Source organism: Arachis ipaensis, chromosome B08 (assembly GCF_000816755.2).
Source record: "Arachis ipaensis cultivar K30076 chromosome B08, Araip1.1, whole genome shotgun sequence".
Classification (NCBI taxonomy): Eukaryota; Viridiplantae; Streptophyta; class Magnoliopsida; order Fabales; family Fabaceae; genus Arachis; species Arachis ipaensis.
The window spans coordinates 23,096,031-23,110,268 of NC_029792.2; the positions used below are offsets into that span (position 1 = coordinate 23,096,031).

General features: G+C 35.8%; 1 protein-coding gene across 5 annotated transcripts; it reads right to left on the minus strand.

Annotated features, from left to right (window-relative positions):
• LOC107614041 (thymidylate kinase) lies at positions 250-3,931 on the minus strand. Of its 5 annotated transcripts, none has more exons than XM_016316253.2 (8): positions 3,806-3,931; positions 3,647-3,700; positions 3,350-3,407; positions 2,713-3,066; positions 1,936-2,047; positions 1,719-1,778; positions 1,092-1,196; positions 250-660 (listed from the first exon to the last, which is right to left on the minus strand). In XM_016316253.2, exons 3-8 carry the CDS (start codon positions 3,385-3,387, stop codon positions 541-543), a joined length of 789 nt encoding a protein of 262 aa, XP_016171739.1. In that variant the 5' UTR covers positions 3,388-3,407; positions 3,647-3,700; positions 3,806-3,931; the 3' UTR covers positions 250-540. The 5 variants fall into 5 exon arrangements, with proteins under 5 accessions (XP_016171739.1, XP_016171736.1, XP_020964803.1 ...); XM_016316250.2 differs by having other exon boundaries at positions 2,713-3,069; positions 3,806-3,930; XM_021109144.1 differs by having other exon boundaries at positions 3,647-3,701; positions 3,799-3,900.

Genomic DNA, 14,238 nt, shown 5'->3' on the forward strand with positions numbered 1-14,238 from the left:
ATATTGATTAATTCAATTTTCTACAGGAACAAAGAAAACATTATTTTAAATGTTGTCAAGAGGATAAAAATGAGAAGAAAAGGCACTTTCATGAAAAATATAGAATATTGACATAAATGAGACATGAATAAATGATTTTAAAAAGCACAAAGAAAAAGTAGATTCCAGCCTTGACAATTTGATACCGTAAGCATGTAGATAAATACATACATAATAGTAGGAAAAAATTCCGGGGACAAAAAGGCCAAATTGGTGGATATGAACTTCAATACCATAGCCAAGAAACTCTATTGTAGTGTATAAACTATAAAGGTTTCTGACCAAAAAAAGAAAACTATAAAGGTTAACTTCAGTGAAATTTAATTATACAGTGCTCTCACCAAGATTACAAAAAGCCTATTTGCCATTATATATATAGAAAACAAATGTCTAACTAATGATACATAGGAAATAAGAATGAAACAAACACAACCGAATATTATAAGGTTCATGATTGATCCTCACATATTTGTCTATATCCCTTTCAAGAGTATAATAGGTCTACTTTGACCACAAGAGGGAGAGCGGCTTCTTCCCCTTCTGACACTCTGTGACACAATCAAATACTATCTCCTGTAACTGTTTCTCCACATCTTCAATGGGTTGGCAAGCATCTACAGACTGAACCAAGCCAGTGGAAAGAGAAAAAAGAGGAACAAAGGCAAAAACAAGAACAAAAGGTTTATTTAGAATGAAATTCCACCCCCTTTGCCAACAAAATGAAAAGCCAAAAAAGTGAAAAACAGAGTGACAGTCAGCTATAAAAATCTGTTGGCCTTGATTGGTAATAGTCCTTAGAAATACTACAGACGTTAAAAGACACCAACGTGTCCAAAGAAAGAAACAGATACAAGTAAAGGAACAAGTAAAATATCTCCTCTCTAAAAAAATTAGCCAAATTTTGTCTACAAAATACTAGGAAGAGTTGTGATAGACATTATCTTCATTGCCTAATGTCTATATTTTCTTCTGTTTTAAGACACTTGCCAAATATAGCCTTAATGTCAGAACTATTAATTTCAGGAGCAGTGGTCATATAAGCAGCCCATTACCTTCCAGGAGACATCATGAAGAGCTTTGTAACTTTCAGCAACTTTCTTCTGAAACTCCAACTTTTCATATCTCTCACCTCCATACCCTCCTCTTTCTGCGGCTTTCTGATATATATGGAATGTATGGGGAAAATTCAAATATACAAACAATGGTACACCAACATGAATGAACCAATACTTAAATATGCTAGCCAACAACACCGAAAGAGGTCGGAAAACCCATGTGCATGTAGTGCCAAAAGCTCATTCAGGTTTATATCAAAGTGTTAATTTTATAGACGAAATAGCAGTATAGCACAATACATCTCTATATTAAGAACAGAACACCCTCTTGGAAAACGGTAATACATGTATGCTGTAACTATTGTCCCAACTTCCCACACTCCCTTTACTTCAAAAAAATCCGAGCAAGATCGAACAAAGAAAGAGAGCCGAGAAAGACATTTCATAAAAGAAGCATGGATTTCTTTCAGTAGAATAAAAATCTTGTTTTCCCAGCATGAATGAAAATAGAAACCAATGGAAAATAAAATTTTCTTTTTAACAAAGCAAATATTGGATTGAGGCTTAAAACTTGCCCAAAACAGAACTTTTCTATTGGCTACACGGATAGAAGTTTCATATTACCTCCGGTGGAATATCAAGGTAAGCTACCAAATCCGGAGCAAGCAGCCCAACCTCTGGAGCCTAAAAAATGTGTTCATGATTAACTAATAGAGATAGAACCTATTAGTGTAGTTAACAGAAAACACATTACACAAACTCTTAACTAGAACGGAAGCTCTCATTTGCACCCTTGATTTTTTTTCACCTCAACAGAAAACAGATTACTTAAAAAATTTACCTTACACCACTCAATATCAAGTCCCTTGGCAGAGGAGAAAGCCACACCAGAATATGAATAGCGGTCAACAATGAGGGTTGTTCCAGATTTGAGTTTGGTTTCCATCAGTGACCTACAATGTCAAATACGTTTTCAAACTACCTTAACAGATAGTATTAGTCCAAACTAACCATCATAAATACATAAAAACTGATTTGATTTAAGATATTTCAAAGTAACATTAGAAATTTACTTGTAACCCAAAAACACTACCCAGTGCAACAAAATATCCAGGATATACATCTTGTTACAATATCAGCAAAGTCATATCAGCCATATTAGTGTAGTCATGAGAATCATTCAGATATATTACCAGATTTCTTTGATATGCTTCCCTCAAAGCTAAAAAACCTGCATATACTTAAGATTGGGTATTATAACATCAAGCTAAGCCGCAGTTATTGATTTTTTTTCTTATCAGTTATGCCAACACAATATGGTGTAGATTACAAAATGCACAAGTTTATTGGAACCATCAATCTGAGCTTCCTAGTTCCTACTTCAATAAAGGTCCATCGTATTGTCTCCATCTCATTGTTTATACGCCCAGTCTTCAATTATCTATGTTTTTTCAAACCACTNAGAAAAAGAAAAAAGTGTAGTTGTTTTATTATACCTACCACTAGAATTCTGTCATAGTCAAAGACCTTAAATTTGATTAACATACACAGAAAGCAAATGACGGATAATAATGTAAACATTTATTAATCATCAGAAAGGGTGGGGGAGACACAAAACCTCTTCTCCCAACGATTGGCACTAAAGAGGAGATGAATAGTATGATCATCCAACTGTGAAGTGTTAGTAAGATAGGCAGATATCATTTTCCCAACATCAGTGTTTCTGTCAGGAAATCTCCATAATTCAGCAGAAATTCCTTGACCCTCCAAATAATTGGCTAGTCTGCTACATTGAGAGGACTTCCCAGAACGATCCAAGCCTTCTAGGACAACCAATGCACCTCTACACACCTTTTTGTTGCCCTCAATGCTACAATTAAGATTACTATCCATTCTTAGCTTCTTAGGAGAACAATTGGAGAAGAACTGAACCCGAAAATTGAATGATTTCTGCAACAATAGTGCTTTGAAACTTCTACAAAAGAAAAACCAACCCCTTAAATATTAGTATAAAAATAAAGATAAACACCAAGAATAGAGAACATGGTATGAACTCAAGAAAAAAAAGAAAGATAAAGAAAAGAAAACAAACATTGCAAGCCTTTGCGTTCTACCAAAGAAAACTTTTCACCAGTTGAACTAAGAACTATTATGGATTGGGTATAATTTTCAAAGAGTATAACTGAAAAGAANTCAAATTTTGATGAATAAAATAAGATTTGAAGTTAAAAGCTTAAGAAGAAAATGGTTCTTACAGTGATTTAGAAGCTGTGGTACACGTGCCACAGATCATATCCTCGCCCAGCACTTAAACTGAACCAAAATAGTAAAGTATAAAATTAAAGCATAATCATGAAATTCAAGAAGAAAATGGGCAAAAGTGGAGCAGAGGTAATAAACCAGATATGTAAATTATTTCATGACAGCAATTGAGTAGTAATTCTTCAATATACAAATAATGCAAGAGAGTTATTGAAACACTAAACTGGAAGTAATTAAACGATTCCAATTTCTAAGAAGCAAAATAACAAACACATAGAGTGCATTATTACTAAATGTTTGTGAATCAAATTCACGCCGCCATTGATCCGTCCAATGCATCATTCCTGCAATTTTATGATTGACAATTGAAGATTATCAAGCAAACAAGACGGAAGACATCAGAAAAGAAGACAGAGAGCAGAGCGAAGTTGAGAGAAAGAGCAAATCACCGTCAGAGAAGGAGGCGCTGAGAACAGGAGAGAGGATTTAGGGTTTTCGCGCCTCTCATATCACTGTATTCAGTATTCACTCAACTTTCGCGCCCTTCTTGAAATTAATAAATTTAGTTAAAAAAATAAAATAAGAATGCACTATTGGTAAAGAACTAAATAGGGGTGTCCATGAATCGGATATCCGCGGTAAATATCCGCATCTGATCCGAAAATTGCGGATACGATCCGATACGCAAATTGATCGGATCCGATCCGCACCCTTTGCGGATCGGATCGCGGATATCTGCTCTACATCCGCGTATCCGATCTGCGTATCCGCAGATCCGCACTATAATAATTAAAAATAAATAAATATATATATGTTTGGTATTATATTTACTTGTTTGTATGTTTTAGTTAGTAATTATTATTCATATATTGTATTATTTTATTTTTGTTATTTAGAGAGAGTTTGATTAAAAATATTTTAGGAATAAACAAGTTTAAAAGTACGAAAGAAATATTTTTATCGAATTCTTTTACATAGAAATATGATTAAAAAGAGAAGATTAAATTATGCGGATATATCCGATATCCGATCCGCAAATTTGCGGATCGGATCGGATCGGATCCGGCACTAAAAAGTGCGGATATCATATCCGATCCGATCCGATGGAAATTGTGCGGATCGAAGTTTGGGTGAGGTCTATACATATACCTGTCATTCACTGCGAGGTCTTGGACTCCATTTTCAACATTTTCATTACTTTCTCCTCTCGTCTATCTTTTTCTAACCATATTATTGAGTAACACTAAGATGGCGTGTGTAGAAGCACGTGATCCGGACATCAATCGACTAAACGCGACATGGCACGTCATCGGGGCAGCCGACTTCGCAATTAATTTTGTTATCTTCACATTTATACTATCGCATATATGTATAGCCATGATTATGATACTTGTTAAGAACTAGAATATAATTTATGGTTTAGGTGGCTAAATGTATCGTTAGTAATAGGTCATTAATAGAGTATGATTTTAGGAATGTGGTTCTAATTTTTTTGTGATTAAGTTTTTAAGTACATAATTATTAATTTAGATATTAAATGTTGAGGTAGATTTTAGATTATTAATTACTTTACTAAAAAATTTTATTTTAATTAACGTATTAAAGAAATATTTATTAATTAACTTAGTAATTATTAACGTAAAAGGTTTTATTTAAATAAATTTAGTTAGTATATTTTTTATAAATTTCTATTAAATAAATGTAAATAATAGTTAACTCAGTTTGTTATGTCAATGCACGTATATAATATTTTTCTAATTGTGATCATTTATTTGTTGTCAGAGGCCTCGCCTACTTCTTCATCGGCAAGTAAGTCACACGCTTCCACCACCGGACGCCATCACTCCCGTATTTAAGGGAGGCTGGCTTTGTCTACACGGTGCCTCTTAGGAACTTCATCTTTGACAAATCTCTGATCACGGCATACATGAAGCGCTGGCGTCTAGAGACTCACATTTCACTTGCCATAGAGTGAGTGCACAATCACCCTGCAAGATGTTGCGTATCACCTCGGGCTACGCGCACATGGGGAGCCAGTGGGGGTGCTTCCGTGATTTTTACAACTGGTACGGCACCGAGACGTGGGAGTTGGTGGAGCGACTATTTGGTGTCAAGCCTTCAGTGGTTCAACAACAGGGGGTGCAAAGGAATGAGTCTTTCTTGTTGAAGTTGACATGGCTTCGGGACCGAATCCGACATATGCCTGACACCACTGATCCAGAGACACTCTGACAGTATGCGGGGTTATCTAATGATGGACAAGTCGAACAACCCGGTCCATCTTTGGTGGCTGCCACTACTTGCCGACTTTCAGACGTGCTGTGGTCTGTCTTAGGATTCAGCGGTGCTTGCATGGACTTACCATTTGCTGTGTTCTGCAGCACACTAAGATACGACAGGCATAGTTGGCTGCTGTTGTTGTCTTGGATATATCAGAGATTTTCGCAGTGGTGTCCATTTGACCGACAGATTTTCATATATCCTATGGCAGCGAGGTAACCATCATTTATGGTTTGCTTGTACTTCGAATTTGTAACTCATTATGATGTTCTGTAAATTGAATTTGTGTTATTCTTGCAACTGTTGACAGGTTGATAGGGTTGACACAGTAGAGCAGGGACTAGCACGAGTAGAGGGTCTTCCGATGGTGTCTGTTGCTAGATCAGTTACTGATGAATGGGGTTAGCAATAAGATTTAACTATCCCATGGATGTCAAACATGAGTCGCACATGCTCGTCGTCCTGGGGTCAAAACAGACGAAACCAAAAAACTCCTATACCAACGGTGCTAGCAACCTATATCCAACCCTTCTAATTTCTTTTCTCCCTAAACCACTAAAGTTATTCAATATCAGACTCTTCAACTCGGACAAGGAACTTACTCGCCGAGTGCGCAACAGTAACGGATTATCACACTCAAATATCACCCCATTGTAACTGTTTCTCATACTACAATTGAGATACACACATACAACCACATATCCGCTACTATTGGATATTTTTGCTATTTTTTTGGAAGAAAAATAAAGGAGAAGAAGATATGAAATGTATGTGGAGAATGCCAAGGGTTGCACATCCTTTTATAACTGTTGAAAATTTATCTTACTGTATCTCATTTACACTGTAAAATTATAATTTAACATGTATCTCGTTTACAGTGTAAACAAGATAAGTTTACACATATCTTGTTTACACTGTAAACGAAATATATACGTATCACTCACACTATCATATCTCGTTTATACTTTTTTCGTAATTATTTTTGAAATTATTTATTTTAATAAATAAAATACTTTTTAATTTATTTAAATAAAAAAAGTTATTTAAGTGTTTATGCAGAAGTTAAAAAAATAACTTCTCTTATAATAAAAAGCTTTTTATCACTTTTCTTTTAAAATAAACACTTTTAGGACTAAAAAACTAAATAAAAAATAACTTATTTATAAGTTACTTTTAATATAAATATTTATTATTTAAGTTCTTTTTTAAAAAAAAAAAAACTTAATTAAGCTATTTACCTAATCTGGACCATATATAATTAGAATTTTTTAACATTATTTGTTATAACTTGACTAACAGTTAGTAACCCTTTTAGACAGCTTAACCGCATGCTCGAAACTAATATCATTTTAAAGAATATTAGTATAGCCATGTTGAAATTCCTCTCTTTTCAATCCCAAGGTTCGCTTTCTTGGGAAATATAATGCTAAATATCTGTTTTGTTATTGTGAAAGCCTCCATTCCTAATCGTGAACCACCCCAAAGCATCAATTAAGAAGGGGTAACTTGGCTTTGGTCTTGAAACAAAACATAGCAGGTGAGGAAGAAGAACAAAATCGACAGAACACTAATGAAACAATGGAAGGAGAAGAAATACTGGTAATATATGACGATGAAGATATCTCTGAGGGAGTGAGATTCTACAAAAAAAGCATAGTGGAAAAGCTCATTACCAACAAACACATTAATGTAGCTTGGATCCAAATTGCTATGGCCAATATTTGGAAAAACCCTGAGGGATTTAGAGTAATAGAAGTAAGACTCAAACTCTACCAGTTCTTTTTCAAAAAGGAGATAGATCTTGAGAGGGTTTTAAAGGGAAATCCATGGGTGTTTAGAAATGCCTGGCTACTAGTGAATAGATGGAAAATGAAAGAAGAAAAATGACGAACTGATTCTTCGCTAGTAAAGAACTTTTATAAAAATAATCGCGTTGTAAATATAGTTTCTAAACGAACAGAGAATCCTTTCATACAAAAGTTTGGTTGTCACAAGTAACAAAACCCAATAAAATTTATAACCGAAGTATTTAAATCTCGGATCGTCTTCTCAATGAATTGCAGGGAGGTATGATTTATTATTGGTTATGGAAAATTGTATATTTTTGGGTTTTTGAAATAAGGAACAAGTAATTTAAATGACAAGAAAAATAAATTAATAACTAGAAAAATTCTTGGCAAGGTATGAGAACTGGAAATTCTATCCTAGTTATCCTTTATCAAGTGTGATGAGAATTATTTATTGCTCCCACTTAGTTAACCCTTACTAAATAAAGGAAAGTCAAGTGGACCAATCAATTTGATCCTCAAGTCTTAGTCAACTCCTGTTAAAAGACTAGCTTTAGAGTGATCCAAATCAATTAGCAATTCCCAATTTTCAATCAACAGCTGAGTTTGACAACTCAAGTGTCACTAATTACTCAACCAAAGCCAAAAGGGGAAAATCTAAAATATTTATATAATAAATAAAAGAAAGCAATCATAAATCTGAAATACCTCAATGTGTATTAAATAAGAAATCAATTCTAACATGGAGTTCATAAGCCAAATTGAAAAGATAAATAACAATTAAAGTAATAGAATAATTAAAAGTAGAAAGTAAATTAAAGGAACATTGAACCTGGAATGAAGAGAAGTAGCCTAATCATAATAGAAATCCTAAATCCTAATCCTAATCATAAATCCTAAGAAAGAGGAGAGAGCCTCTCTCTCTCTAAAAACTACATCTAAAACCTAAAATTATAAATATGAAAGTATAATTGATGAATGAATGGATTGCCCCACTTTATAGCCTCTAATCTGTGTTTTCTGGGCCGAAAACTGGGCCAAAAACAGCCCAAAAATCACTGGTTGCGAAATCTGTCACGATGGTTTTTTTGTCACTGCGACACATCCGCGTGAATCACGCGTTCGCGTCACTTATCGTCAGGGAAAATATGGCATATTATATATAATTTCGAAGCCCCGGACGTTAGCTTTCCAACGCAACTAGAACCGTATCATTTGGACCTCTATAGCTCAAGTTATGACCGTTTGAGTGCTAAGAGGTCAGGCTGGACAACTTTAGCAGTTCCTTCAGTTTCTTGTATTCCTTCCACTTTTGCATGCTTCCTTTCCATCCTCTAAGCCATTCCTGTCCTGTAATCCCTGAAATCACTTAACACACATATCACAGCATTGAATGGTAATAAGAGAGGATTAAACATAGGAAATTTAAGAGCACGAAGCATGTTTTCAATCATAGCACAAAATCAAGAAGGAAATTGTAAAACCATGCATCTTGTATGGATAAGTGTATGAAAGATTGATAAAATCCACTCAATTGAGCATAAGATAAACCATAAAATAGTGGTTTATCAACCTTCCCACACTTAAACATTAGCATGTCCTCATGCTAAGCTCAAGAGAAGCTATAAGAGTGAAGAGGAATGGTAGAATGTATGAAATGTAACCTATTTGTATGAATGCAACTATATGCAAAATACTTTTACCTACTTGGTTAAAAGTAAATAAATATTTTAAGAACAAATATGAATTAGATTTCACTAATTCAAATCACAAAATAAAGTACAAGTGAATTTGCAGAAGAAAATAGCTCATGAAAGCCGGGAACAAAGAATCGAGCATCGAACCCTCACCAGAAGTGTATACACTCTAATCACTCAAGTGTTTAAGGTTCGATCTCTCAATTCTCTACTAACCTTGCTTTCTAAGGCTTGCTCTTCATCTAACAATCAATAAAAATTTAATGCACAAAATACACATATCAAGAGGTCTTTTAAGGGTTGTAATGGGGTTAGGGTCAAGGTAGGATTGTATTTGGCCAAGTGGACTAAAATCTGAATCCTTAATTAACTTAAACTTTCCACCTAACTTTAGACAATCCATGTAATCAAAGTACAAAACCTAACTATCCATTAACCATGTTTTCCACATATTCATGCATTCTAATTTCAAGTACAGTACATATGTATTGCTTTCACCATTTACTTTGGGGCATTTTGTCCCCTTTTACTTATTTGCTCTTTTTCTTTTCTTTTTCTCCTTTATTTTTCCCTTTTTTTTCATAATTTTTCTTTCTTTTGCTTTTCTCAAGGCATATGATTAAGGTATTGAATGCATGAACATATTCTCAACATTCTTTCACATTTTCAGAAAATTCTAACATACTCAATTCTCAAACCAAATGTTTCCAAATCCAACTTTCCCACACTTAATTCGTGAGCACTGTCACTAGTCTAAGCTAACCAAGGATTCAAATTAAGGACATTATTGTTTTCCGCTTAGAGTTAATGATGTGCTAAAGTAAAGAATAAAGGGGTAAAATAGGCTAAAAATTGGTTTGCAAGGGATAATGAAAGGTAAGGCCATATGGGTATGTAAGCTCAGTGAAACAAGGTCTCAATCATATAAGTATATGCATACATCAAACAATGGAAATATAGAATTAAGCAAGACAAAGATCACAATTTTAGAGAGAACAACACACACAAAAAAAAATAAAATATTGGTTGATAGAATACAACCAATTCAAATAGGCTCAAAATCTCACAGGTTTTGTGTGTTCGAGCTCTAAACCATGTTCCAATATAATATTCCTTCAAACAAGTTTATCAAAAATTTTATTCAAATTAGTGAAATGTTATAAAAAGTTTCTTGGAAAATAAATTATTACTTTAACCAAACAGTGGTAGAATATGCACAAAACCAAACAAATATACAATCAAACATGCAAATGTAACAATGAACAAAAAAAGAAAATAAAACATTGGTGTTTGAGAAGGAAATGACTAACCCATGGAGATCGGTATCGACCTCCCCACACTTAAAGATTGCACCATCCTCGGTGCATGCTGAGATGTGCAGGTGGACGGACTGCTACAACTGATGCTTTTCTCTAGAGATTGTGCAGATGAACTTGTTTGTCTCTCCATGTAAACGTCTTCCGGTTCCCTTCCTGGTGGCCATCTTGAAAGAAAAAAGGAAGAAAAGTAACCCAGAAATAAAGATAAAAGAATAAATAAAGTATGGGTGAGTTAATGCCAAATAATAAGGGTCTCAATTATATGGTAGCTACAACATGCAAGTGAGAAAATAATAAAAGCACATGGCATACCAGTGGTGCAAAATTTGCAACAAAGGGGAAGAGTGTGGGTAATAAAAGACAGTATAAGTTCATATCAATGCAAATAGAATACAAGTATCATAAAAGAATAGCATTGACTTATGAATAATAATACCCAATCAGAATAAAACAAGTCATGAATCACCAAATTAATACCAGAAAAGATGCAACAGTTGAAAAAGAAAATTTAACACCAATGGAAAAATAATAAATTTAGAAAAGAAAATAAAAATATGCACAAAAATTAAAATACAATGAATGAAAGTATTCAAATAAATTGAGTAAAATAAAATGAAAGAAAAGAAGGATGAGAAGTTAAAGAGATGAAGAAGAAGAAAGTAAGAAAGGAGGAAGAAATAATAAGAAGGGATAAGAAAGAATTAGGATTAGGAAAGAAAAGATAAGATATCTGGCGCTGATCTTGATAAACTGTGCGGCGCAGGCGACGCGGACGCGTGGGTCATGCGGTCGCATGGTGTGCGATGTTTTTCAAGTGACGCGAACGCGTGGGTCATGCGGACGCATGACTTGATTTGTGCTAGTGGCGCGAGTGCAGCCTTGCGTTCGCGCAACTTTTTGTCTCAAACTTATTTTGCCAAAATTTAGGGTGACGCGTTCGCGTGGGTGACGCGATCGCGTGAATGGCCATATTTTGAAAACGACGCGGACGCGTGGGGCACGCGGTCGCGTGATAGGGCTGGTGCTTCTAGCATCATTCCAGCCCAGCTCCATCATAACTCTCTGCCATACACATCTTTACGTTGATTTTGCAGGGCCACGCGTTCGCGTAGGTGACGCGGTCGCGTGGGGGGGGGGGCTTTTTTACAGAATGACGCGGTCGCGTGGTTGACGCGATCGTGTGGGCACGTTTGTGCCTAAGGCACGCCTCCAGCCACGCTTTCGCGTGACTTTCTGTTTAATTCTCTTTTCTTCTGAATGCACATATGACGCGGACGTGTCAACAACGCTCGCGCGTCGCGTGCGAAATTTTTTTTTATGCAATATGTAGATGCAAATGCAGAATGCAGGTGAATATGCAGAAATTATGAATGAACACGAATAAAAATAAAATAAAATAAAACTAAGAACAAAAAGGAAAGAATATACCATGGTGGGTTGTCTCCCACCTAGCACTTTTAGTTAAAGTCCTTAAGTTGGACATTTGGTGAGCTCCTTGTCATAGTGGTTTGTGCTTGAACTCGTCTTGAAACTTCCACCGATGCTTGGACTTCCAATAATGTTCATCATTCTCAAGTGAATTTGCTAAGCCTTGAGGGAGTTCTTCACAAGCTTTGAGCTCCCAAAATTGATCCTCATATATTCCCGCATCCCAAATCTTGTATCTACATCCGTCTTCAAGTGGAACATGATGATTCCATCCGGGTGGTAAGCAATTTGAATTCTCTACAGAGTACCAAACTCTTCTTTTAGATCTAACCAAATTATCATCAGTTGAGCACTTACATCTAGCTCTTGAAATATCAACCTTGATGAGCCTTAATTTGCAACTCCAACCACTAAATATTCTTCTCTTAAGCTTAATGCCACAAAGATTCCTAATTTGACTGATGCGGGGGAAACTTGTCTCTCAACAAATCTCCCTTCGGCAAGTGTACCGAATTTGTCGTCAAGTAAAAACTCACAATAGAGTGAGGTCGAATCCCACAGGGATTGATTGATCAAGCAAATTTAATTAGAAGAATGTTCTAGTTGAGCGAATCCAGAATTTGGGTTGAGAATTGCAGAAAATAAAATGGCAGGAATGTAAATAACAGAAAAGTAAATGCTAGAATTAAAGGATTGGAAGTAAATGACTGAAAATAAATTGCAGAATTGTAAATGGGAATGGGGGATTTGCTCATAAAAGTAAATGGCAGAATTTAAAGAGAATGGGTAAGATCAGAGATGGGGAGTTCATTGGGCTTAGGAGATGTTGCAATTCTCCGGATCAAGTTCATTTTCATCTCTTCCTCAATCAATGCACTCATTGATCTCCTTGGCAATCTTAAGTGATTGAATTACAATTTCTTGCAATTCAATCTCTCAAATCTTGATCAATAGCCAATTCCTTGGTCAATTGCTCATGAGAAGAGATGAAGTATGGTCACTGATTATACCACATGCATTTCCCAAATCAAGTATTGAGAGGGTTATAGTCACATACCCATCCAAACCTAATTTAGTCCAGCATGAGAAAGTATTTCTTGCTTGATCTCTTCATTCCTCTTTCAAGGTTCAAAAGAGATCCAAGTTTGAATAGCTTCTCTTCCAAGATAACTACTCAATTGGATGAAGATCGAAAGCTTTCAAGTAAAATCAAGAGAAAAGATAGAAGAAGAGTAATGAAAATTAGTATTGATCCATCAAATTACAACAGAGCTCCCTAACCCAATGAGAGGGATTTAGTTGTTCATAGCTCTTGAAAATGAAAACAAAGATGGAGAATACATCATAAAACTAGAAAATGCATAGAAGATAAAATACAGAGAGTAGTTCTCCTTTTTTCAGCCTCCAGAACTCCTTTTACAATTCAAAGCTACTCCTATATATACTACTCTTCTCAGCTTCTAGTTTGCTCTTCAAGTATTAGGCCTTTGGATCTTGAGTTTGAAGCAGTTCTTTTCTTCATTTGGGCTTGGCTTTACTTGCAGAGAGAAAGTGCTAAGTGGGCAGAGACTTTAGCTCAGGGCGTTAGGGGTGTTAACATTTAGTGAAAGTATAAGTTCGAGGACATTAATGACACTTAACATTTTCACTAACGTTCCATTGTACCCCTTTGCCTCACGTTAGACCCCACGTTAACTAGGTTAACATGGCTTCTAACGTGGCCTTGCCAACCTTCGAGAACGTTAGTGACACTCAACATTGTCACTAACGTTCCAATGTGCCCCTAGATCTCACGTTAGACCCCACGTTAACTAGGTTAACGTGGCTTCTAACGTGGCCTTGCCAACCTTCGAGAACGTTAGTGACACTCAACATTGTCATTAACGTTCCAATGTGCCCCTAGATCTCACGTTAGAGTCCACGTTAACTAGATTAACGTGGCCTCTAACATGGCCATTCTTAGCCATCCCAACGTTAGTGACAATGTTTAGTGTCACTAACGTTGGCTCATCATTCATTCCTCATTGTTAGCTTCCACGTTAACTAAGTTAACGTGGAAGTTAACGTGGCTCCTTGGGGGGTTGTGTGGTTGCTTCCAATGTTAGTGACAATGTTGAGTGTCATTAACGTTGTCGCCAACTCTCACTTCTTACGTTAGTTCCCACGTTAACCAAGTTAACGTGGGAGTTAACGTGGTGTGTTGCATCCTAGGCCAACGTTAGTGACAATGTTGTATGTCACTAACGTTGGCTTCTCTTCCCCCTTTAACGTTAGAGGCCACGTTAACTAGGTTAACGTGGCCACTCATGAGTGTTTGCCAACGTTAGTGACAATGTTAAGTGTCACTAACGCTGGCTCAACTTCCCTTTTC